General features: G+C 42.2%; 2 protein-coding genes across 2 annotated transcripts in view; both read left to right on the forward strand.

Moving 5' to 3' along the window:
- The window catches only part of LOC120955427 (60S ribosomal protein L24), a 245,605-nt gene that overhangs the window by 203,634 nt on the left and 14,443 nt on the right, over positions 1-27,528 (forward strand). The gene's annotated exons all lie outside the window — the stretch shown is intronic.
- On the forward strand, positions 150-26,349 carry LOC120958355 (insulin gene enhancer protein isl-1). The gene is made up of 9 exons (XM_040381091.2): positions 150-244; positions 424-992; positions 19,043-19,232; positions 19,312-19,442; positions 19,510-19,725; positions 22,770-22,890; positions 24,056-24,218; positions 24,324-24,536; positions 25,377-26,349. The coding sequence occupies exons 2-9, from the start codon at positions 848-850 to the stop codon at positions 25,575-25,577; spliced, it is 1,380 nt and encodes a 459-aa protein (XP_040237025.1). The 5' UTR covers positions 150-244; positions 424-847; the 3' UTR covers positions 25,578-26,349.

Here is a 27,528-nt window from a genome sequence, read left to right on the forward strand (position 1 = left end):
AAAAAATCTAATCAGCCGGAATGATTGAAACTATTAATACTCGAATAAGATCTCAATTTCGGATTTGTGTCCTTTTTCGCCTAGTGTGCGTACATAAGCTGCGTACATATAGGTGCGTAGATACATGCCTTGTAAATATCGTTTCAGTTCTAGTTCAGCTCTCGTGCGTGCGTGTTCTCCGCGTACGTACCGCAGTTTTTTCCGCATCGTAGTTTTTCCGAATTTTCGACCTCCGAGGATTTATGTACGTTAAGCCTTGTCGGAAAACTAACACGTCAAACAAAATCGTCGTTAAGCATTAAGCTTTTCTCAATCCGAAACCAGTGCTGTGACCTTAGTGACAATTAATTATAATAAGTTAATTTATTTGAGCTTCTTTGTTTTGTATTTGTTTTGCATGTCGCGCGTGTTCCAACGTGGAAGTGTTATCAAAAGCAATCCGAAATTATGTTTTAAGTAGTACGGGAGCAAATCTTCGCATTCCTCATCCTCATACTGAAATGCTGTGCGACTAACGGGCAATTATGCTGGATTGTGTAGTTTTCTGTGCTAGTGCTCTGGAATGAAGTGTTGTAAGCAGTTGGCGAATAGTAAACAGTGTATCCGATAGTAGTGCTGCAATTCGTAGAAAATGCAACAGCCACAAAAGCATCAAGCAGGCGTCCAATAGAAACCATCGCACATTTCCAAGCATCGGAAAACCCTCCTCAAAAAAGCATTCAGTGTGTGCCTTAGAGAAAAATAGTGTGTTGATATCCAGCGATCGGAGCAGAATCCAGCGGTTCCTTTATAGGCATCGCAGTACCACAAGTCCTGATCAACATCTTTCCCACCAAAATCATCCTATATGGTAATGGCAGAGATCGGTGGCCCATTGGCACACCAACTACCCTTACACAATCATAGAGGTGGACTGGTGCAACCGTCGCTGGTAATGAACCATCACCTGGATTCTTTGGACAGCAGTTGCCATGGACCAAACATTCATCCAAGTAAGTGACAGTTCTAGATTGGGCAATCTAACGTCTAATACGTTTGCAATACTGTAGTGGGACTAGTGTTGTATATTTCTAGTTGATAACGATACCTTTGTAATAAGTAAACAACGTGCACAGAGGCTGGCAGAAGCGTTTTAGGCATTATAAAGCATAAATAATGGACTAAACAAGTAACAAAAGTAAATTAACTCTGTAATTTGATCAATTTTTAGACTTGCTTGAACTGTTTTAACGCTAAACTCAAATAAGAAATTAAAACCAGGTTTCAAATAAGTCTGGTTGGTACATCATCTAGTGTCACATTGTTTACATATGTTTTTGTTGTAACATTACGCACGCAAATGGCTTGTAAAATATTTCCCAACAATGACACCTTAAAGTGGGAAAATCCAACACATGCCGGTTTACAGTTTTCATAACCAGTTGTTCCTTAACCGGTAGCACGGAATTCCCACACTTTCTACATAATTTTCATGCCTGCTTTTAACAATACCAAAACTGCTTCAAACCGGTTACTTGTTTAGCATTGCAATCATCGTTTTCGTTGCAGATGTAAATTTGCCCAATATGCTTACAGCTATGCATAGAGAATTATTATTTTCAGATGGCTAACAGAGAACAAATTTAGTGTATCGTTCAAACCGACTGCTGATGTGAGTGATTAGTAGGAGCCGAAAGCCATGTTTCGATGTTTATGCTTTGATGTTTCTATCGGTCGACCACCAACGAGCTATTTTTCAGCATGTGAGAAACTGTCACTAAATAGCTTTAGCTGATCCGAATCACATTTCCACTCATCTGCTTTTCACTATGGCTTTTAAGATAACATCCTTACCTCTCGCTACCACGGCCATTGCCAACTTCCTGATCCCCGTCGACGGAACAGCTGGTGTGGATCTTCAATAAACACATTACGCATTAGGCGCACAAAAGTGTCAATCTTTGCTGCATCGTAGACGACTCGTCAAAACATCGCTCGAGAGCAAAGGTTTCACACTCCTCCCCCAGAGGTCTGTTATACAATTCCACGCGTCATCCATCATCGAGCAAGAAGCAAGTGTTTTATTGACGATCGAAGCGATTTTGGGTTCACCCGTCTCCATTAGCCGGCATGGCACTGCTTCCGTGGTAATGGAATAGTTTGGTGGCGAGGGGGGAGAGCCAACTTGGAATAGTTCACTTCCCAGTTTAATGGCTCTGGGTGCAGACTCGGCGGGATAGCCCGATTCGATCTCAATCCAAAGCAGCGCTGCACGGTGACTACAACAGCATGCACTTCAGTTTCAAACCGCCCGAATGGTGGAACCATCATTTTTCCCAGCAGTTATTTTTCAAAGCGAAGTAAAAAGGAACAAAAACTAACCTCTTGAAGGAAAATTATGTTTTTGTTGTTGTTGTTGTTGGTGTTGTTGTACTGCTGCACGCTTTATTCTGTGAAGCCGTCGGAAAATGGGTATGAGGGAATGCTGCGACTCGATGCAGTTGAAAAGTAAAACATGTGTATTTGCGTGTGCAGGAGTCGAACCTTTTTGCCTTTATAAATATACACCACTACGGTAGTGTTGCTGTAAAGCGAGCCGGCACTGACTGAAAATGGAATATTGGCTATTTACTCCATCTGTCTGTCTAGATTGTTTGTGCATGTCAATCACGCGGATCGGGTGTATATTTTTTTTTATATCGCGGCAGTTGCACAGCCGAGTGCACATAGAAAATCGATTGGCAAAGCATGCATTTAGAGTTGAAAGCATTGTCATTCGGACGTGGTGTGATGTAATAACGCATTAAACTCCCTCGACCGACGGTGTTTGAGAGCGAGGATCTTGGTTAGCGCTTCCGGCATCATACCGTGGAATGGAATACGTGAAGCCCTGTTTTTTTATTATTTCCAAAAGGACCATCTGTTTGGAGCATTTTGCTGGTTAATACATAACTAAACGTACTTCGTGCCTATACAAGTGGGGAAAAATAAAAGCTCTCGTTATAGTATTTTTTACTCTAATTAATTTGTGTTACAGCCTTCACTCTGATGAGTGCTTACAACTGTGCTTCCCTTTTGGTTTTGTTAGTACCACCATCCAGCATGTTACATCATAATTGGACTGACGAAGACATTGGAAATGGAAGGTTCATCAACGTCCAACAGCTTTATGATCGAGTGCCCACTGGCGCAGTGAAAAAAAAGTCATACCCAAACGCTACTCTCAGGTCCCCCAAACAGTTTTGGAGCGTCCAATCTGGCCAATCTCACCTGACCAAACGGTGAAACAAACACTGAAAATAAAAACACACAACTGACCTCACAGTACAGCTGAGGTGACCACAAAGTAAAGGTATTTGCCGTACGGTTTGTCTGTCGGCATTGCGGCGTCATAGAAGAAATGGACACCCTAAACAGGAACCTCCATAAAACCGATAAACGACCAGATAATTTAAGGAGAATATAAAGTTCACACTATTTTACGATCGACCACGGACCACAACCATCTTTCTCTCTCCTTCTCAATCCGCGTGTTCCGTGCTATCTGTTGCTTGGCTTTCATGGCAGCCTCCAGCGAGATGTCGTTTCGGGATGGTTCTCTGATGACCGTTACAGGAGAAAGAAAAAAGGAACTGACTCTAGGAAAATCCGACTGAACCTTGTGTAACCAGGCCAGAATCTGCCAAACGTTGTCTGATCCTTATGTGCGCGATGTTGAACGCTTGGGTTTTAACGCTTTTTGCGCGTCATCACATCGGGGTAAAGCCATTAAAAAGCACGATTTGCTGTTTGTGGCGATAGGATAGTGAAAATTATTTAATTACCGAGAAAATACCTTCTCGTTGCCCCGCCATCGGAACCATTTCAAGAGTAATCTCAGCCCCACCTACAGTAAAAATACTGTAGTCGAAATGGCAGATCACGTAATGTGCAGTTTGGTTTTTTGTTTGCATTTTGCTCAACCTAAACCCACTACACCCCAGGCCTCAGGTTGTCTTGCCTTGAGGGAATCAGATAAAGGTTTCTGAGGAATGTAATAAAACTGTAGCACACCTTGAAAGCAGCTTTTGCGCCTCATATAACTGTCATGTTCACGGTTTCTTCCTGTGAACCACACGCATACGGACACCCTACGTAAATGAGATGAATTTCCGCAGAATTCTTTTGGAAATTTGTTCGTTCTGTACGAGCTACTGCTTGTCGTAACGGTGCCCTATCTAGCTCTTTACTTGCGACCACGAAATATTGGTCAAGAAACTTGAACGTTGCTATGAACCGGCCCCGGCAACGGCATACAGGGCGAAGGATAATGGGCAACAGCACAAAACGTGTACGAATTATTCATATGCATGATTAATAAACAGTAAAATGTAGAATCAGCTAGCGATATGAATATGGATTATCATAAATAATGCTTATAGTTCCTTTGCATAGCTAAGCGATTATGACGACTAGTTTGCTTGAAGGGAAAAAAAAAACATCCATTTTCAACGAAATGACGAAGACCATTTTCCAGAACCACCACAACCATTTGCTGAGCCTCCGAAGATGGAGGTTTTATGCTTAGTGCACCCACGTCGTGGATGTTGGACAATCATCCACTGTATCTATTTTCCACTCAAATGCACCTCACACTCATCCTCATTATGTGTTTCATTACCAACAGTAGCAACAGTTGCTCAGATGATGATGATCGTCTTCGTAAACTTCCATTTTTCAATTCACTGGACTTTTGTTTTACCTTTATCTAGATCAGCACCCAGGCCCTGGTGAATGTGATTACCGGTTGGACTCTCTCAGGACCGACCAAGACTTGCGACAAATCTTTTATGATATTATGTGAATTTCGCTGCCACGACACCATGCTTTACTTTGTATAATTGGAAGAATGGATTAAAACTGGAACAATGATGAAGCGTGATCCGCTCGGAATTGAACCGTTTTCTTGCACATCGTTTTCACACACTCTCAGTTTGGCTAATTGAATTCTATAATTGCTACATTCCATAAACATTCCTCCACGTTCCCACACGTACAGTAATGCGACGGATCCGTTTCGTTTAGTCTCGTTTTGCACTTGCTTCAGTATTGCATGTTACATTACGCATCACAAGTGTTGCAGCTGGCACAGAAACCTTCCAAGCCACACAATGTTCCAGCCCAATCATATTCCAATTATTTCCAACATCTGTTTCACCGCTCCGATGCTCACCACCGGCCGGCAACACTTTGAACCAGCGTTTAGCAGTCGATCGCAAGCAAGTCGCTCGATTGTTTATTCAATTACAATTCGTGTAGAAATTATTCATCTAAGCACAGCCAAGCCAAACCACCCAAGTCGGTCTGCGGCCTGATGTTGTCCCAAACTGACCCAAAGCAGTTTGGAAATGGAAAGAAAGTTCCCAACGGTGGTCGAATGGTTGAATCGATCGCGCAGCATTCCCAGTCAGGGTGGGTCCCGCGGGACCTCGCATGATAAACATCATGTTGACGGATGCCCCGCACGATCGACAAAACGGCCGTTTTGGTGTTTTCCACCGACGAAGTGTAAACAAACAAAATTGACCGTATTGGGTGCGGGAGATGCTGGCGGGTTTTGTTTCTGAATGTGGGAACATATCCACTGCCCCTTTACTAATTGAACTCATTTCAATACTGCAAACAGTGGATGGCATCAGGATGGACTACATCCGCACAAAATTGGAAATAATCTGAATCAAATTGATTACATTTTCCATTCCGATTTTCCAACATCGAATGAATGCAACGAATATCGATTATTTGTCAGGATTACCTCCAGCAGTCTCATCGGTCTCGAGAGTTCTTCCTTCCTGGTCGAGGAAGTTGTTCCGGCCAAATTCCCCAAGTTTACACGCCGGACATCGAAATGATGAAATGCTGCAGGTGTATTCAATGGACCAATTCACTAATGGACGGATGAGCGGGTATTTTATTTACAACACGAGAATCAAACTAAAAACGAAAATGGAATTTGATATTCATATCGGAAAATGTGCATTGGCTACTTGAGAACCGGAACAAATAGCATTTTTGTTTCAGGGCTGTTGTTTACTCTACTGCATCCTGAGGCTGTCAGATTTCATGTGGCTTGGGAATTCGTTATAGATTGCCTTTCCACAGCCGCTTCCGTTTCCTATTTGCTTTTTAATGCAAGCTGCAAGGTAGTCAAGGTGGAAGTAAAAGTCGCCCCAAAAATTTTACTAAAGCTGTAAAAACCCTAAAAAATATAATAAAACTGTCGCGAAATGCTACTTTTCGTCAGTTTACAAGCGGCATGAAAGATGCGATATGCAACCCGACAGCACATGACCTTCGGTAATTGGATAGCATTAAATGTTTGCTACCGGTTGTGTGAATCTTTCCAAATCTCCGACCCGGCGCAAAACAGAGATCAAGCTCAACATCTCGATCGCCAGTGACAGATCCCATCAACTAACCGTCAAACATGCTGTGCTTGCCGGTCGACACGGCAACACGTGATTCAAGAAATGAACATTCATATAAAATCTGTCCCGCAACCGTCGGACTATGAAACATTGGGCATTAGTAGCGATTTTAGAAGAATTAATCAGCTGGTCAATCTGACGTGACGTGAATCCGATCGACGTTGGGTTCCGATCCGGTTCTCTATCCTGTAGCCGACACGGCAGCACTTGCGGGTGAGCTTTCGGATTTATCTCATTTGCCCGCGTGATGACGGACTGCCCATATTAGTGGCCACGTTGGCGTTGTTGTGTAACAGTAGCCTTAATCTCGATCGATTCACTTTCCATAATTATACAGACACACACACATGTATCTACGTATACGCCGGGAAGACCATACAACCGAAACCTACCCCAGTGCTAGATCGGGAAGATCGATCGAAAAGTCAAAATAAAACACACACAAAAAATGCTCCCAACATTCCCCTCTCAGAAAGAATGCCACCCAAACTAAAAGGCACCTTCGCGCCGTAGGATCAACGGCGGTCAACCTTTGCTAACAAGTGAGATGTGAGAAGCCGAAGCCGGTCGGCACTTTTTCCTCTGGCGGCGAGCTTAGTTCTTTGTCCATTTGCCAGCTTATGGCACTGCAAAAATCAACACCACACACCGCCTCACTGCACCGTAGAATAATAAAACAAAATAAATTTACAAAATTCCTCTATTAACTTCAAAATAAATTTGCTAAATAATTTATTAAAAACCAATACACTCTGCGTGCGAGCAGCTTTCAAATGCCAGCGCAGGAACAGCAGCGGGTCAGCGTAGAGGAGAATCCGAGCTTCATGACGACACCACCACGATTTTATGCAAATTTGATTACCATTTCGTTCGGTTCCGTTCTTTCGGTTATGCGGTCTCTACCTTGACCACGCTGGTCTGCCAGTCTCTCGGCACTTATAAGTCACGGCAAAGATTGGCTCGGCCTCGCGTATTGGGTTATTTTATTAAGGCAAAAAATATAAACGAACCCGCCTGGAGGGCTGGCACAGCCGTGCAGCATGCGGTGTGGCCAGTTTAGTTGCGCGGGATTGTTTGTCAGGCGGTATTTCTGTGCAAAAGAAAGCGAATGTAACAACATCACGAAACGATATCAACAGGCAGACGATGGCGAATACCTTGTATTCTTTACCGGCCCTTTTACAGTACATAAGGGCAAAAAAAACATAACAAAAAGTTCCATGCTTTAGCGCGGTGAGGCAGCATCACATCCGAGCCGAATTTTTGACACCATTTTATTTATATTAGTTTTTTTTTTCAAATGCACGTACCGTATTTTTCATATTGTATTTGCTGCCAAATTACTGGTAAAAGGACAGAAATAACTATGGTTTTTACTTAAAGTACCGTCCTGCGTCACACAATCCAAACAGATTGGTGCTCCAAAACGACAAGATTCCCCGACCTCAAGGCTCTGTTGTATATGATTTTTTTCTTATACTCATGTGTAACCTTTCCACAACGAATGTACACCATATGTGTCTGGTGTGTTTTGTTTTTTACTGTTCCTGTGCAACGCTGTTTTTGCTTCTGATCATTGCCGACAACTTTTGCCATCACGAAAACCACAATCATTCGCGATCCTACCGCGCAAAGGAATTGCCGCCATGTTAATGCAAATTAAGCACCACCAAACGGCGGCGACGGAAAGCAGGAAATCTTAGCAGGAGCAAAGAAAAATTGTCGATGAAAAGAACAACGCGGATTGGGCTCCACGAGTTACCTTCGAGATAAGAGCCCCATGCCAGAATCGATTGGAGAATCGTTTGTTCTGTGCGTTTGTCTGATATTACCGCCGAACGGTGGAGAGGCTTTTTTCGAAGGGCACACAAATGAATTGGAATCGGAAATCTGTCAATCGGAAATGCGATAAGCAGTTTGCGATAACACAGTTTTGGCGGTCCCTATTGAGCTGCGGTTTTTTGTTCACTACATTACTACTTTGACCGTTGGAAGTGTATGAGCACTTTCGCATATTATACAATTCCGGTCCAAATGTGTCACTATTCTTTTAACCGCATATCCTCCCGTACGTAAGAACGACAAAGGTAATAGTTTACAATAGGAACGTTTAGAAATCATGATACCTTGATGACAAAAGTTTCCTCTAATAAACTGTCTAAAAAGGATGATAAATCATTTACAACTGTGGATACAGATTTCGTAACTCATTTGTATATACAGATGGTTTTACTGTTTTGTAAATATAATTATCTTACAAAAGAATCTTCCCGTACAAGCAGGGATTAATACATAGAACTTCGTTGCATTTGCACCATTGCACTAAAAGTTTATTTGCAATGATTCGTGTCATTCACCAACCGGTTGATTCCTTAAGCTGTCCGAAAAATATTCGCCAAATTCTCTCTCATTATTTCTTTCCTAAACATACCTATTCGTAACTTTTTATGCCACCTTCCGAATTTAGTGCAATAAATCTTTGCTAGATAGGTTCTTCGTTTCAATACCATGCGATCGCCGCACGATCGCATATGCGTGTGACTTTTTGACGCCTTGATCTCAGCTTCCTACCGAATGTCAAGTCAGAGTCCACAACGTTTGCCCAGTGTTGATGAAGAAGTCGTTGAACGGAACGGTTCAGAAGACGTTGACGACGACCACGACGACGATGACGACGACCACAACGACGACGATGGTAACGAACATCAAAAGTGATGACCATAAGATCTCGTATCTTCAAACGACACGAGAGGAAATTCAACAAGTGCCACACCACGCCACGTTGTGTGTGGTCGGTTTTATAGATTTATAAACAAATTATGTATGCTTTTCTTATTAGAGTCACATTTTTCATAAATTAGCATGTCCAAGTGTGAAAGCAGTATAAAGCGCAGTGAGCAAACGATGAAACAAAACCTTCCATGTCCAATGCACGACCTTTCGGAACACGAATAGGTTTTCTGCGATCGTATGTGTTGTTAAAGCTGCTGCTAAAGATCGTTTGTAATCTACGACCAAACGATATCAACATCGTGTTGGATGGCAGTTTGTGCTCAACTGTATTCGAAATTTCCAGCCAAAAGCACAGATGATCACGTGCTTTGCTAACAAGACATCGTATGTAAACTCTACTTTCACACTTCCGTTCAAAAAATATTGATCGACTCAAACAAATGCTACTGTAGTTACGTCAGACGATTTGGAAGCAATTGAAGATTGGAAGTTTACCGATGTTTGAAAGTGGAAACCTTTTACTTAACCCTGCAATTCAAACAGGAGTTACGGCGAATTTTATTGTAGCTCTTGAACAGCTACAGCAAAATTCGCTGTTCGATTGAGAAGCTGTGAAATGGTTACGTACAGTGTTAATGTTTAATATGCAGATCGTACTTGCTCATGACAAAAAATAGTGCTAGAAATGTTTGTTTTCCTCAATAACTCTTTGACTATCTAAAATATCCGCCTGTCATTGTCGTTGTTGTACGATGTTGTTGATGTATCACCAAACTGTTCTTGTTCCCTGTTTTCTGATCCGTCCAGTACCGAAACGAGAAGATTTATTTCCACGCGGTAACCGGGCCTTTACTATATACAGTTTCAAACCAAATGATGTTTTTGTCACCGTTTCCCACCATCATTCCTCCAGCAAGGAAAATCGACAACCTCGCTACATTCCCCCGGAACACCGATCCGTGGCCGGGTGTGTCGGTCGGTTTTGGTAAGGTTGTTGGTACTTCATCAGTTTTCTCCCGCGTGCTTGCAGCTTACAGCTCGCGCCGGTACTAGAATGATGGAAGACATTATTCATGCCGTTCTTTACTCCGCTTTTCATCATCGCCGTTTTCTTTTTGTCGAATTCGTTCGATTTCTTTTTATACGCGTTTCCAACGAATCCGGCCCGCTATCCCGAATGCCGCAAAATCCTCTGAGGAAAGATCAAAGACGCTTTTCGGTTTAGTTCGTCCTGTTATATGCCTGCTTATCAGTCGTGGTTGTTCGGTTGCCCTTCCTCCACAGTTTGCCACCTGTTTCTTCCCCACGAACACGAGTTCTTCGCTGCTTTGCATTTCGAGATCTGTGATGGGCCCACAAACGCGATAAATAAAACTAGTCAGCAGCTCCGAGCCTGGGGATGTAGCGTGCAGCATGCCAGAAACCTTCGAGCAGCGATACCGCGCGGCAAGAACGTAACACCAAAACGAAACCAAAAAAATAAACGCTCCAGTCTTACGGTGAGCAAAAGCTGTTGAAGTTTGGCTGCCGTTGCCGCTTCTGCTCTTAAATAAGCCCGGGGCCGGTGCTGACTTATGGCTTTGGGCACGACATAGCAGAGCAAAGAACTGCGGCTCGCACTGGTGACGAAAGAGCTTGCGCGGGAAGACCGCGACACGATCACCCGACACGGCGATATTCGCTAATTTATCTTCGCTACCTATGCCCCGTCAGTGACCGATCAAGACTGCTGGCCTGGGTTGGAACGCTTGGTCCTACTTGCCACGACCGAACGTAAGGGCTCACAGGTGCATGGCGGTAGATAGTTTGGATTCGGTAATGATCGCACGTGCTAATTGGCCCTCCACACATGGCTAATACCTGCTAATCGCAAAGGCAAACATTAATCGGCACATCGGCCGGAGAGGAAGGGTCTTAGTGACATACTTGCGAGTGTCTGGATGCTGCCATTCGGGAGTGTCATGGGATCCCAAGGCCACTACAGCCTTGCGCATCAAGTTAGACGACGGTGGTGGTAATTTAAATAAAACGCATCTCGAACCGGTGTAAAGAAACCTGGACGAGTAGCGGATTTTTCGATTGTCTGAAACCGAGCAAACCAAATACAATCGAATTCATTCATCATTCGCCAACGATGAAGTTTTGGTCAACATGAGGTGAAACGTTCACACAAACAGTTCTTGAGCAAAACTCCGTCGGACTCGCTTGGTAGAATCGTCTAATACGAAATGGACATGGCTGTTATAAATTTTTAAATTTTACAACATAGCAAGGTGTGAAGAAATAAAACAACTCCAACACAAACAAAGGTCAGATCTCTCGTAGCAAGATTCTTGTTGATACAGAACCAGACAAAAGATTGATCCAACGCCCATGCTAAACATTGCTTCATCTCTGCGCTCGGTGCATTGTCCTGCGTCGTGGACGGATAAGTTGATTGGCGGTTGAACAAAGAACGTTGAGAAAAACAACAACCTATTTGTTCTTCGATACAGCACAAAAGCTCTATCTCGTTGGTTATTTAAAAAAAGAAACATGGCAAAGATCGATCCATGATCGGGATCGACACTCCCTTGCGAGAAAATGAAACCACCATCTTGCCAAACTCGCTTCAATAACTAAGCCAGATATGTACGCGGTGCACTCTTACTACTTGTATCGGGCCACAACACTTCAGCCCCTGTTTCATATGATGTGCCCCTCTCGAAGTTGAACAATATTTTAACGCCAACTTACGATCGATTCTCATTGCCACTCGGCGATGCGCTTTGATGATCGTTGAAGTGTACCACGGCTGGAAATATACATTTGTCTCGGTTCATTCAAGAGGCCAGCAGAGACGGCGGTTGATTACGACAAGAACGCACTTTTCCACTATAAATGTTGCAAATGAATTGCACTGAAAAATCGCCGACTTCAAGGGTATTCTAACATGGTCACGCTAAGGTCAGTTTGCCACCCGATTGCATCATGCAAATTGTACATCTGCCTTTTATTTATCTTGTAACAGTGCTCGTACACGATGTATGGGGAATGTTTCGTATACTTTACTAAATACTGATATTGTTATTAATCTAAATATTCAAATAACGCGTGTATCGACGAATGGTTTATGGAACAAAAATTTCAAGAGCAAAATACCAAAATAATGCTTTAACAAGAAAGAATTCTTATACGCAAAAAAAAACAATAAATCATACCTAATAAGCTACCCATGCCCAACACACACACACACTAGATTTGTTGATTCTTGTTTTCGTAGAATGTATACTACTATCCGTCTCATACCCCGAAGTGCTTCCGAAAATTCGCTGAGCGTTTGTACTATTTCAACTCGAAAGCTTTACGAGATGACTCTTATGATTTATGGATGGTCATAAAACCGAACCATGGGTCCGGCAAATCAGCATAATTTATAACAAATTATTAATCCATTAAACGAGAATTATTACCAGCCCGCTCGCGTAGTTCAGTGGTCGAATAGATGTTCTCGTTTCTAAAATCGACGGATGGTTAGCTTTCTCCTTCGAGAAGCATTTTACCCCCTTAAGCTTGTTTAAATCTTTCGATTGTTTTGCTAGCGTTACCAACGATCCGAACTTCCCCTTACCCTGCCCTGCTCTTTCCAAGTAGATATTTTTACTCTCAGAAGGACTATCTGCTCGCTTTACGGAACGGACCGATGGCGCCGTTCGGATTGTTGGGATGATTGTTTACAACTTTAATCATTTACCTTTGGGTTGGTTAATTTTTCCTCCATTCAACACTGGTGGAGTGTTCTCCGAGTGCTAGGAATGAGGATAATTGATTGAACGATGGAAAGGAAACAAGCCCAGTGCTTTCGTCATTCCACACCATCCACTTGCTGACAGACATTCATTTTCAATGTGTCACCATTCTTGTGGTTGATTGGATCATTAAGTCCGATTACTCATTCGTTTCGAGAATTTGCTAGCATCCTAACGCATGCTCTTCTTTGACTGGTGGAGTAGCCACACTATGTGGTGATCATGCTTCATGTTGCGCTTAGTTGTTTTTTTTTTTGTGCCACATAGTTTTGGAAACAACAAGGCAAGTTATCTTACCAATTTTCCAATTTTCAAACAAATCTTGCGACTAAATGATTTTCCACGGAATGTCTCACGACTTATAATTTCACGACGCATTAAGATCGTTAGGAGATTTTTGTTCTGTTTCGTCAACCCTTTTTCCGTTTCGTCATAACGCGGTTATGTGTTATAGCTAATAACGATTTGTTCCGATGCGCATAATTGCACGCACTTTTGCGTCGATAGTATTATTATCAATGAAATTGCTATCATCAAACGATACCCGTAGCCTAGACATCAAACGCGGCTGGCAGCTTTAAGATACACAATACTTTGAACAACACCGAATCAACACGAACAAACCAAAGATGGGAATGAAAGATAACCATATTCAAATCAATTCCAACCCATAAGCGACCCTCTAAGGTGACACATTTTGTAGGTGTTCGGTGTCATTAATGTAATCGATCGTCTTCATCATCATCATTAGCATCTAAACGCAGCATAGCAGCGGTCCAGCTGTAGTTTCGTGAAGAATAGGGCCCTCGAAAGGGGGTATAGAAACAGTGGAAGAACAAAACCAAAAAAAAACCAACACACAACCACACATACCAGCATAGAAAATAAATGCACCGATGCATAGCGAACTGGGAGGTGCAGTCACAGCTAGTTATCGATGACCATGACGGCGCCTGGGCTGGAAGCCAAACCAAACAACATATTTATGGTGCCTTGGGCACCAACGATCATCCAGACCGGCAGCACCTTCTCGTTGACCCTTGGTGCTGAGCGGTCGGGATGCTGTGTTCGGTTTTATCGTTACAAGGGAGAGAGAGAGATTTTGTTTTGGGTTCTTGCTTCAGCCAAGGACAAAACCGCGTGATTGCTTAGCGCGACTCGTCGACGGACAGGCGTCCGTAATAAACTAGATAAACACTACTGTCTCACCGGAATCGTCGGTGTTGGGCCCGGCAGAAAGACAGACTCTGATCAGGACAGTGACTCTGCCGTCTGTAACGGTTTCCAGTCGGTAAACTGCGATCGGTTTATCTCGTACCAATCCATCGCATTACTGCTTGACTCGGTTATCGTGCCGCAGCTCTCCCGTTTTGTTTTTTTAATTATTTTGTCCCACACACCAGTCCGTGCCCCGGTTCCAACATGCCAGTTTTACATCATCACTTGACGTTTGGACGTCAGTCTGGCGAGACGATGATGATCTGTCTGGCTGTCAGGCCCGCAAAAAGCCAACAGCTGGATGGTATTGGCTTGCGAGTTACTAGCAGTTATACTACAAAATACCCCGACTAGTGCGCTCCATAAACTCGGCATATTTGAAAGGAAAGAGTTTTGGAGGTGATAGAAGATACAACAACTAGAGAGAGAGAAAAAAAATCCCGCACACGCGCGATCATCACACCGAGACTCTCATTTGCAGCAACACGCATCTAAAACTATAAAAAAGTGATCATAAAGGTGTAATAAAAACGAGACAACCACGACGGCGACGATGACGGCGGCGACGATGGTTACGGCAAAAGAAAAAGATCAACGAGACCTTTTGGAAACGATGCAAACGATTCATCAAGGATCAAGGTATACGGCACGACTGTCGCTTAGGCAGTTTTTGGGTGGCACAGCAAAGCACGGCGAAATTAAAAACAATAAAACAATACACCAAACCAACAACACCGACCAAGAGTAACAAAACATTCTCAAATTAACCTAACAAGATACCTGTTTTGGAGTTTATCTTCCTGCCTGTGGATGCTTTTCTGTTTATCTCCCCTGGCAACCGATAGAGCAGGCATTTCCGTGTGGTGCAACACAAAAGAGCTTTCCAGTGAAGCCATTTGCGACGGACTAGTGCGACGGACTAGTCGATCGCGTGCAAGCTCTTGACCCACGTTCCGCTTGCCATTTGGTGTGTCGTTCTTTGCTCGGAATGTGTATATGTGTTAGCTTTTTATAAATCGTTCAGTCTAAATTTGTACATTGTTTTAATTTTTTTAGAATTTAATTTACATTTCACTATTTATAAAACATTCTCGTTTTCTTATTCCTATTATAAGTGACACACGCTTTGGCATTGTTGGTGCACACTCGCTCAGATTGCTTTCCCTGACTTGCTTGAAAGCTGAGGGGAGCCGAACATAAAATTAATCACCATAAAATCTTTCTGCCGTGAAAATCTGGCGCGTGCGGTAACTGTACGATTAGAGGCGAAACAAACTAGAGTAAAAGGAATGGAAAACAAAACTGACTGATTTTTGTTTATCAGTTGTTAGGCTGTCTCATTTTGTAAACGTTCATGATATGACTTTTTGGGGTCCATGTATTTTATTTGATATTTTTAGTAGCACGATGTGCGATGATTAGTAAAAAATCAGTTGCTGTTGCAAATTGCCTTTAACTATATGGAAGTGGAAAACCCATTTTGATTATAAATTAGGCCAAAATGTATCATCTCTGAAAAAACCAGCACAATTTTACATGATACCACGATATAAACTTTAAAAAGCAAAAAAAAACAAACGAAATATGCTGGACTTCACTGACGCACACGCCCCGCGACTACAAGAGCCAATTGAAGAATGCTTATTTAAAATGTATGTTTTCGGTGGACGTGTTTTATTCTGAGCCCACAGGCCTCCAACAGGTCCCCGTTGTCGGCAAACTTTGAAGTCGACAAAAGCGGATTGCAAAGTACGCTAGGTCGGAATTGAGGTTGATGCAGAAACCGGTATAAAGATGGCTGCTGCTGTTGATGCTTTCCCGGATGAGTCCTGGATGCTGTCAGCACTCAAAGTCCCTATCGTTCGGTAGCGAACTGGAGATCGTTAACACCGGAATCCTGTTTTGCTCGTTCTATCTATATGCGTGGTTCTTCCGTTTTCGTTCGTTCGCCACACCAATTGTAGGACTTTGTTTGATTGAATAATTTATTTGTGTAAAGTCGCGGAAATTCATTTGAAGTTTTTTTGTTTTTTTTTTCTTTTTTTTAAATGAAATTATCCCCCGGACAGCCCGTGATCATTTAATGCTCAATTTAAAAAAAATCTTGCGTTCGTGAAAATTTACATCCAATACAAAAAATTGAACCCAATGTCAATTGCTAAGAATGTAGGTAATTGAATTCTAGCAAATGCCAAACAAACACACAAAAAACGAAAACTCAGCAACACATATGAAAGCATTCGTTCATCCTTCGTACGATAGTACATGTGTTCAGAAGGCACTTTTTTGTGGTGTCAGTTTAACGCTGCCACTAATTGAATGAATAATTTGAACGTATTAAGTTGTTAATGTGACCGAGTGTCATGATAATAAAAATGTTTGAGGCTGTAGACAGGTGCTTCAATTTCACCCGACATTTTTTGTTTAATTTTTCAACTATGTGCCACACTTGAGTAGCACTTCTAATGTGCAGACTTAACTGCTGATTAACTTAACTGAGAGGCCATTCTTATGAAAATGGTGTTTGCTGCAGTTTGTGTTTGAACTTGAACTACTCAAGACCGAATGACTTTTAAAGTAGAATACAAAAATTATAATTGATAAAAAAGGTTGTGTTTGTTGTAGATTTTAGCATTTCATTATGTACTTAAAGTGTTGAGTAATGTATTAAACTTTGCAGCTTTATTTGAAATTGAACAAGATGAAAAAAACATCCATTCTCTGCGAGGTTTGGCCGCAGTGCTATATTTTTTTGTTGAGTCAGATACACGTTACGGGGGTTTTCAAGAAATTGTCAACATATAATTTTGTTTGCTCGAAACAGCCTTTAGTTAAATCGTCCAGTAATCCCTTTTAATTAGAAAGCTATCCTTGGTTCAGATTCTGACCGCCAAGAGCTTGCTACAAAATGCAATAAAAGTATATAAATTCAACAACCCCGGGATTGTTGCTTAAAAATTATTGCAACACTCAAAGGTCATCTTTCATTTGCATTTTTTATAAGTTTATTTTTACATATTTTTTTAATGAAAATTATCTATTGTTTTGTGTTTCACATTTTAACTATATATATTTGAGCTGTTTTTTTATGTAGTATCACATTTCACTCCGTTTTATATACCTTACGATTTCGTTAAACTAATCATGCAGTTTTTTGTTCAAAAAGTTAAAAATGAACCTTCATTGCCGCCCAAGCAAAGCCGCTTAGAAGAGCTCTTCGAATCTGTCGCTTGGGGTATCTTAGGTTGGGGAACAATCGAATGGTTCTACAAATAAGATAAAAAAAACTTCCCTTTCCACTTGAAAAACCGCAGCAATAAATGGAACCCAGTGGTTCGGAGACTGATGGAAAGATTTGCTTTTCCACTAGTATGTGTTTAAGGTAGTAGGGGAAAACAATCTCCCAGCGGATTGAAGACTCAGAGCGTATTGAATGTACATGGAATGGCGGACGGCTGACGAGTGAGTTTGAGTTTTGAGCGCAGGCCCCTCAGCTAGTCCTTGCTGGCTTAAGTGTTTTCCGCCATAAAGATAAAAGGGAAAAACGACCAAGGGAGTTATCGTTCGAACCTTGGAAAATTTTGGAAATGTACATCGAACGATGCAAACGTCCATAATCATACACTCCAGAACCAGTCTTTTACTGTCGTAGCCAAGAAAACAGCTCCGAGGAGTACACTTTCGTCGATTATTAGCAGTAGTCGCGTATATTTGTGATTCCGTGAAATCTTGCTGTTATACCGTATGCTATCGTATCGTTCCGTCAACAGCAAGCTTGAACGCTCGGAAGGTTTCGTGCATTCGCATCGCATGACAGAAATTAGCATGTTTTCTGTACGGTGTACGAAGTGGTGTATGAAGAAAATGTGCAATTGAATTTTCTCTTTTCGCGTGACAATGGCAGACGGAATCTCAAATAGTAGCGTTGATAATGCGTCCTGTAAATGGTATGCTTCAGCGCAATTGCTATCATATTTCGTTTTTGAAGCATTGCGTGGCAGGAACCAACCATATCGTGTTCATATTCTCTGACTAAAAAAATAGGGAATATTTTAAGCTAAAAGAACAGTATTTTTCATATTTTTGAGGATTCGTTTTCTTTTAATAAACATCGAGAAAATATTAATTGTTAAAAAAACTGAAGCTTTTTACAATTTACAATAGTTTCAAATCACGAAGCACTCGATTGTATATAGTAGAATGTACATAGAACGACGTGGTAAGTGTGTGTGTGACTTCGCGTGTATAAGACGTATTTGTGTGCGTGATATGTACCGCGCAAGCTCCGCCTACAAAGTAAGCACGTCGTATCCAAGCGTGCTATGTATCTCAACATTGGGTGAAGAATCTTTAACGCTAGAATTCGTTCAAAACCTTCGCTTGGAATTGATTTGATACTAGCCCAGTGTTCGTAGTAACTAATCTATTGTGCTATTCAACATTAAATTTTGACATTTTAATCAATGTGAAAATAAAGATAAAGTATTAAAACTAAGACAAACATTCGTTCAGTTTTAATGCTTACATTTGTTGGTTTGTTTTAAAGTTTCGACGTCAAATCTGCAATCAAATGACATTTTGGTGAATAGTTAGGGTTTTTTTTCGTTTTAATCAAATTTGATTTACTTAAATATTTGAGTACATGTGTTTGGAGATCTCTATCGCAAACAATCAGAAAGTTAACACTGACAGACAAAAACAATTACAAATAAAATGTTACTTGTTGAAAAAAGTGTAATTTTACTGCTATTATTTACTATCATTTGATTTTTTTATATTTATTTGTATTTTTTTTACTTTATTGTGAAAAACTATGGACCACTAAACAAAAATATAATTTTAACTTTTGTTTTACAGAAAAAGAACGCTTATCCTTGTGCGTTGGATGCGGCGGTCAAATTCATGACCAATACATCCTGCGTGTCGCACCAGACCTCGAGTGGCATGCGGCCTGCCTAAAGTGCCAGGAATGTCGTCAATTTCTGGACGAGAGCTGTACCTGTTTCGTGCGTGACGGCAAAACCTATTGCAAGCGAGATTATGTGAGGTTAGTGTCTTACTGTCTTTAATGCATCTGATTTGAATTGAGAATGTTTAAAAAATGCTCCCCCCTAACTCCCAAACAGATTATTCGGTACCAAATGTGATAAGTGCGGGAGCTCTTTTAGCAAAAACGACTTCGTGATGCGGGCCAAAACGAAAATCTACCACATAGAATGCTTCCGATGTTCGGCCTGCGCTCGGCAACTAATACCAGGTAAATGTTCATTAAATGTTTGAAAGTTATGCGTAGTTTTAAATTAAACATTTAAACAACCCTACAGGTGACGAGTTTGCGCTCCGAGATGGTGGTTCGCTGTACTGTAAGGAGGACCATGATCATTTGGAGAAATCGTCCCAAAATGGCCTCGTACAGGGTGTAGAGCCCAACAACAACATCAGCAGCAATGCCAACAACAACAACAACATCAGCAGTACCAATAACAACAATAATAGTTTAAGCAATAATAATCACTCGAGTGAACTTGGCTCCATGTCAGGTAAGTCTGAATATCTGTTTGACTAGGTCTGAAGTCTCATTTGGATACCATTTTCCATAAATTATTATAATCGACGTTGCGTGTCGTAAATAAGAATGTTTATTGAAACATTTTTTTCATGCCAGTCAACAACGACGTTGTACTATGCCTCATTGACAGTTTAATCTTCCATTTCGAACAATCTTAATTCACTCATCTTTTCGTATGTTGTCAATCGATCGATTGAATAGCTAATCAGTTCTTATCGATGCCATCGCTTATCAAATATACATTCACACCTGTCCCGCTCGCGCAAAACCATTCCGTCCACGGCAGGTGGTAGCGGTGATAGAAAAGTATAAGCAAAAACACACACACGACACATCAACCTGCGCCAACGAGGCGGCATAAGTCAGTCATGAGTCTAGGCGGCTTGAAAGTACCTCAAACGCGTAACAATGATCGGCGCTTTATGCTTATGGTCAAGTGCTTCGTGGACAAATATTGTCTGATAGCTGGTTCCCTCTTCTCTCTTCCTGCCGCCTTCACCCGTATCGATGATATTGTCGTATGGCAACTTACGTCCGGGTTGATGACGACGATCTAGTGACGATCCACTTGAGCCCGTTGGTGATGCTCATTTCTTCCCATTTTACCAGAATGATGGTGATGGTACTGATGATGGTAATGACGATGAGTCGTCGTCCCGTTCCTTCACACTCTACCAGCCTGCGTATGTCCTTCGTGTCCGTTACCCCCACTCCCACATGCTACACCACAAAATGTCCGGTTTCGGTATTTATTTTGTTCCTTCACGTTTGCCCTGCCGCCTTGAATCTCGATCAGCTTGTACCCACTTATGTTCGGTTGTGTAAATACTCCAGACACACGGTCTACATCGGCCGAACTTGTCACACTGCAGCCCCCCGTTGCACGACGGTGTTCCGGCACGTTTGGTCGAACATGCGAAAAAGGGTAACGAGGCGAAGGCGAGCCCGATCGGAATCTTTTTCGGCTTTGTCTTCTGTTGATAGTGGCGGGAAAACTTCAAAAGGCACTTTTTGGTTGTTTTGTTCTCTAGCATCTGCTCGAATGCATTTATATGGTGTTTCTTTTTGTTCTTTTTTGTTTTGATTTTGTTCGTTTGCTTGTTTGTGTGTTTATTTGTTTAATGTTTCCCATTTCTACAGAATTTATGCCAAATACATATGATGCAGGCAGGCAACGTGCATATATTGCATAAACTGCATAGCATTTCATCCACTCAACAAACATCGTATTTGACATACATGTTATACTGTGGCTTTTACAACCGCTTAGGCTCGGGTCTATGAAAATGTTGGGGGAACATTTGTTGCCAAATCGTCAAACTCATGTTGCGGGAACATTTTTGCTTCAATTCGATTTGTTTCATGTTTATTTGTAACAGAAAGATTGTCGAACAGTATGCATACCAAATCGGATACTAAAATTTCAACAATAGTTTTTGAGACATTTTTATTGTCAAAAACGTGCACAGTTTTTGAAATAAATAGGAAAATTTAGAAATGTTGCCATCTAACGAATGTTGCCTCAACATGTTCATAGCCCCAGGCCTTAGTCCAACTCTTTTAAACATCGTTTATAGCGCTATTATTGAGCTTCTACGCTTGCTAATAATTGCCATGGAGACGGCATTCGTCAAACGACAATTGCGTACATCACACGCCTCGTAGAGTGCTGCAGAAGAGGTAGAAGCGGAGCAACAACACCAACCATACAGCATAAGGTCGAAGCATAAAGCAGTCCTACATACAGTACAAATGTTCCAATTTTAGGCCAACAAGTTTACTTCTCCCCGATCACCTCCGAGCCCACACCCTGCCACTGACACTGCCAAACTCCTCACCCAGCCACCCACCACTGATTCGACAGCATCGCGTCTTGTATGTATGTCCCGCGATGCCTTTGCTCTTTCTCCTACGCCGGGCATGTTTTTGTACCGCGGCCGGCACCTTATAGGTATCGCAGTACCGATAATTGCAATCGCGATCACTGTACCGTAGTACTTAATATCGTTGAAAATGTTGCAGAGAAAATGCGTTCCCTCGACCGCACGTTTCCTGCGCTGTCTTTCTTTTCCTGCCTTTAAGCCTGCCGCCCTGGCAGGCAAGAGCCTGGGCAAGCATTCGTGGCTCGAGTTTCCGATTTCGGTAACGATTTTCCCGCCCGTAATTAGACGTGTATTGATAATTATCGGCACTGATCGCGGATCTCTACTATTCTGCCGAATTTGGCGGTACCGTGTTTGTACCCGTGTTTTCTTTGCTCTTGCCTGGGTTTGCTTGCTTGTGTATTGACGTGGTACGGCCTGGCACCGTAGCGTACGTAGGTTGTGTTGTGCGAGCTTTTTTTTTTGTCTTATACCTCCGTATCTTGTTTAACCCTACACCTTCACCCCCTTTTTACCGTGTGCCGTGGCCTTTTCCCGAGTACCAGACCTTCTAGCCGTCTAGTACAGTCTTACGACCAAATAATTGACTCACTTCGGGAGTCGATAGTGTGCTCCTTCCTTTTCGTTCCCAATTGCCTTTCGGTACAATTCAATACCGGACTTTGTGGTGCGGCGGCAAATCAACAAAACACGAGAAATAATAATAATAGATGTAATCGCGGCTGGCCGCACCACGGTTGATGTACAGATACCAGACCCCGAAACAGCGGTCGGTAGGCTGGCAAGCAAGAAAGAAGAATACAAAAAAATAACAAACATACAAACAAAAGGCAATCTTCACCGAGCAACGCAAATGTAGTTCATGTGAACCAAAGTTTGACATGAATTTTATCATTGCGGATACTCTTTTTTCGTGCACGATGCGTTCTTGCAATTTTGGTTCCGTTCGGTGCCGTTTGCCGGACAAAATGTACGTAAAGGAAGCGGCAGGAAAGTTTTCCTTAATAAGATCATGCAGGATTTTACCGGCGATCGATAATATTGAAGCGGAACTGATAATACATGATCTATGCTTAAGCATAGCTTTATAGACGATACAATTAACCGAACGTTTTCTTGTTTTCTTCCACAGATTCTGGCAGCGAATCGGGATCTCATAAAAGCTTGCGAGGCAAAGGACCCTCCGGACCTTCGGACGGTAAACCGACGCGAGTGCGGACGGTTTTAAACGAGAAGCAGCTACACACACTACGGTAAGTATCTACTCAGTAGTTGCAACATTCGATGGGTCCCTTTGGATGATTGGGCAAATCATTTACCGAAGCGGTACGATGTATATTCAGGCATTTTGGGGCTACAATGGGCAGCAACCTAAAATTACCTAAGTTTTGATTGGTAAAATTAGGAATGCTTATGCGTATACATTTCATCACATTTGATCTATAGAATTTCATGATGATGATGATGCTGATAGTAGCATTCAATGAATGATCTCTAAAACGTTATTAGCTTATGTGGTGCCAAATAATGTACTAGACTGAGATTAAAAATGTTCATTAGAATGTTCTCATGTATGGGTCTTTCATCGCCACAAGAAGCATATTTTGTTTCCTCGTTCCCCATTATTTTGCACGCAGCAGAGTCACTACTTTCTCAAATACTTCAACTTAGTCAACAAAAGCAAATCAATAAAATGTGGACTAAACAATTCATCTGTAAACGCAGTTTTATGCGAAAAATGGTGTTTGTTCTCTTGTGTGCCAAACACAAACAGCAATTTCACACAATTGCACCGACATTTTTAAGGCGTTATCTGGAAATTATCCAAATGCTGGTGGGGAAGGGGGGGTAGGGGGCAGGAAGAGAGAGAGAGTGAGGAACTGATTCTGATGAATATCTTCAGCCAACAGCAAACCGGTAGTCGGTCATGCTGCATGAGCGCCACCACGTCTCCACAGTCACTTGGAGACACACTTTTGCAGTCACTCAACTCTGCAACGCGCAAACCGTATGCGACCTACCGAACTTCCAGTCGCCTGTGAATTATCTCTAATTAGAAGCGCAAATATGCATGCGATCGCCCGGCGCACACCGTGCGTCGAATGGCGTTGCCCATCATTAATATTGATTGCTAAGCGAAATACAAATTGTGCAAATTATTACCATAATGCTGCGTCGCTCGGGTGCGGAACGGCAAAGCGTATGCGTCAACCCCGCGTAAAGCACGCGTATGCCGCTATAATCTGGGTAAACCGTGCAGGCACAGTGTTTGCACAGCGCTTCACAACAAACCAACCCATAATGCACATGTGCAATTTGAGACTGCGTCTACTACTATCGAGCTTGCAACGCTGCCAAGCATGTTCTTTATGTTTGATTTTACCTTTCATTTCATTTCTCCATCACCCCACTCCGCAGCACGTGCTACAATGCAAACCCCCGGCCCGACGCACTGATGAAGGAGCAGCTAGTGGAGATGACCGGTCTGTCACCGCGGGTCATACGGGTTTGGTTCCAGAACAAGCGCTGCAAGGATAAGAAAAAAACCATCCAAATGAAACTGCAGATGCAGCAGGAGAAAGTAAGCATGGTTGCATTGCACCATCTATTCGCCGGCCCGTTGGGCAGGAAGGAGTGTCAGTGAGTAACGTTTGCCCTTCCTTTTTAATTTGCGATTGCTCCACAGGAAGGTCGAAAGTTGGGCTACGGAATGCAGGGTATACCGATGGTGGCCAGCTCGCCCGTTAGACACGACTCGCCGCTCAATCTGCACGGCCTAGAGGTAACGGCGTATCAGCCACCGTGGAAGGCACTGTCCGATTTTGCACTCCACTCCGATCTCGATAGCAACGGGTCGATCAATACGCACACACCCGCTTTCCAGCATTTAGTCAATCAGGTAAGTTAAAGTAGCAATGAGCTCTGGTATTATGATCGTAAAATGTCAACGAACGCAACTGGTTCTGTTCGCGTAGAACGCAACTGTTTTTGTTGTTGGTTGAATTATTTAGCTTTTTTCCCGTGCAAACCATTTGCTGATCACGACAAGTAACATATACAGTGCAGTAGGTTGTAAAAATGTTAACACTTCAAAAGGCCTGTCATGAAAATTTTCCATCTAGTGTATGGAACTTCAAACCTCTATACGAAGCCTACAAACTTGCAAACTGAACATTTGCGTTTTTTTATTAACGTTAAACAACTGTGCAGCTGCTATGCAAAACGATGAAACGCTACAAAATGGCAGTTTTGTCAGCACAATGGTACGAACAAAAGAGGTAGATAGGAGATGAAAATTGCAAAAAAAGCTAAAGGAAACAGAACGCAACACAAATCCCGTCTTGGGGGTAGATGCCGCCATTAATACGCTGATTAAGCCGGAAGACGACGGCAAAAAGGATTCGCCGCGATACAAAAAATACAAACCTAAGCCAATCAAGTAGAACCAGCAAAACGATGCACCATCCTCCGCCACTGCAACGTAGCTATAACAATCCATGAAATATGCGTTAAAGCTCTTTGCATTGGTTAGTTTTTGGATGTGTCTGTTTTTTCCTGTTTTGTGTTCGTCATGGCTGACGTTCGTGGATGGATATTGGATGTGCTGTTATTTGCTCTGGCGTGTTCAGCTTTATTCTAATTAAGTTTATTGAAGCGTTCACATAACCAACAAATGTCCGAAACCTTTTTAATGTGTGCTGTATGTTATTTAATTTTGTGCTTTTTTGTCTATTTCTAGATGCATGGCTACGACGTCGGTAATGGTGGTGGTGGCGGTCCTGGAGGTGGCCCCGGCGGAATGCCACCCATGCCGGGCCAGGGAGGCCAGGTTCCTCCGATCGGTTCGCACATGGATCTTAGTGGGCACCATCATCCGGATAGTACGGACTCGTACGTAACGTATCTGGAAAGCGACGACAGCATGCAGGGCAGCCCGTAATTTGTTTGCTCACACAGAAAGCCACAAACCAGCATAACAGCCCGCCGAGGTACGGGAGTAAGCAATCGAAAGGCAATATTTGGAAGCATAGCTTTTATTGAAGCAACACAAAAATGCCCCATTCAACTGAAACGCACCAGAGAATGATATTTGAAAAAACAATGCCAGGAACAATGCTTTTCATAGCCTCGTTATTGTAGGAGCTAGGACAATTTGTTACAACACAACACTCTGTCTCTAAGTTATTCCTCAACAGTATGGTTTTAGTGCAACGCCGTCGATCGTCGAATGCTCGCTTTAAGTAGCATTGTGGAGGTTGTCTGTTCGTGTATTTTAAATTTGGTTAGCATTTTTATTTTATTTAATAAAAAAAAAAGTTTACAATAATGGAACAAACGGGGAAAGCCAAATGAACATGCAAGAGGGTTGACGTTCTCAAAGTTGATTTACAATAGATTGGTTAACACAATAGAAAACCTAGCTCAGACGTAATAGCGTAAAGTAAGCAGGTAGGTCAATAATGCGGCCCATTGTAAATATTGTAAAATATTATCCATTAGCGAACGTCCACTAGAACACTTCTACCTACCGAATCACTCACTCAAACACGCAAACACACACTTGCCTCTGGTTCTGGAAATGGTAAGCGGGATGGTAGTTATTGGAAGGCATTTTAAAAACGGGAACAGTATAATCCGAGCTCGAATGAAACACAGAAATTGATACGATTAGCAAAACTATTGTTTAGGTGTAAAACTAAAATGGCAACAGCAGACCTAAAAAAAACTAGCAGACCAAACTAGCATTGGGCGAAAGATGTTCAGAGTAATGGAAGAATGAGTAAAACATGTTTCTCGTCTCACTTGTAGCTGGCTGGCAGCATCATTTAAGATCAATTGACGGAGGAAACTAACCGGCTTTTTTGTGCGTAAGTGAGGCCATCGAGTGAATCAAGTTCAGGAAGATAGATAGTGGTCTGATGAAGGAGATGTAGGTTTAAATAATCTAATCATACAAAAATATCGGTATTTAAAGAAAACTTTGAAAAAATAAGCATAAAAAAAACAAAACAGAAAATAAAAGTAAAATTCAAACATAGCTTGTGGGTTGTTTGTTCAAATTTCTTTGGAAGGTTGTGTATGAAGTAAACCAGTAAATCGAGCAGGTTCGTTGTTGTTACGTCACATTGGAGTAAATGGTCAAAAAGCGATTTGTTGTAAGTATTGAAAACTAATGCACTTACATCAGTGGCCAGTGGATGGATTCAGCAGTACGCAAATTAAGCGACCGCAGGGGGACCCGACTAGTGATGGGTAAAGTTGGCAAAATTCCGGAGTTGACTCCGATCCGACTCCAAACGACTCCGAACGACTCCAGACGACTCCGAACAACTCCAAACGACTTCGAACGACTCCGGACGACTCCGAACGACTCCGGAATGCTCCGGATGACTCCGGGCGTTTCCGACTCCGGGCAGATGTAGTGAAATGACTGGGAAATTAAAAATACAGTCCGAACTCACTGGTTGAACTTCGATTCCTTGCCAACTATTGAATATGTGTTTTTTAGTTGGCACGTTTTTCCATACAAAAAAAAAATCTGAAATTTTTCTCAGCATGCCATGAGATTTTCGTGAATTTAAAAAAACCGGTTTTCCCATACAAACGCATGCTTTTTAATTGAACTGTCAGCCAACTAGCGAGCGTTCAACTAAAAAGCATGCCAACTAAAAAGCGTTCAACTATTGAATTCTGACTGTAAATGCACAAAAATGAGAGATACGAAGCTGTACAGATTCGCTCAAGAGATCTTGTACTTTTAAGCCTAGCGGCTAAAATGCCTAAAAAGACTCTAGGTCCAACCTAGTGATGAGGTTTTTTCCTAAATTAAAACAATGTTGGTCGTCTTGGGTGTGTGTGTAATTACAACTATTAGAGTATTATGATCGTAA

Source organism: Anopheles coluzzii, chromosome 3, assembly GCF_943734685.1.
Source record: "Anopheles coluzzii chromosome 3, AcolN3, whole genome shotgun sequence".
Lineage (NCBI taxonomy): Eukaryota > Metazoa > Arthropoda > Insecta > Diptera > Culicidae > Anopheles > Anopheles coluzzii.

What these genes read in the sequence shown, in the direction of transcription:
- LOC120958355 (XM_040381091.2), top strand. Translation starts at nt 848, where the DNA reads ATGGTAATGGCAGAGATCGGTGGCCCATTGGCACACCAACTACCCTTA. An exon ending in TGCAAGCGAGATTATGTGAG is followed by an intron (nt 19,233 to 19,311) that starts GTTAGTGTCTTA and finishes ACTCCCAAACAG; the next exon opens with ATTATTCGGTACCAAATGTG. An exon ending in TCCAGCATTTAGTCAATCAG is followed by an intron (nt 24,537 to 25,376) that starts GTAAGTTAAAGT and finishes GTCTATTTCTAG; the next exon opens with ATGCATGGCTACGACGTCGG.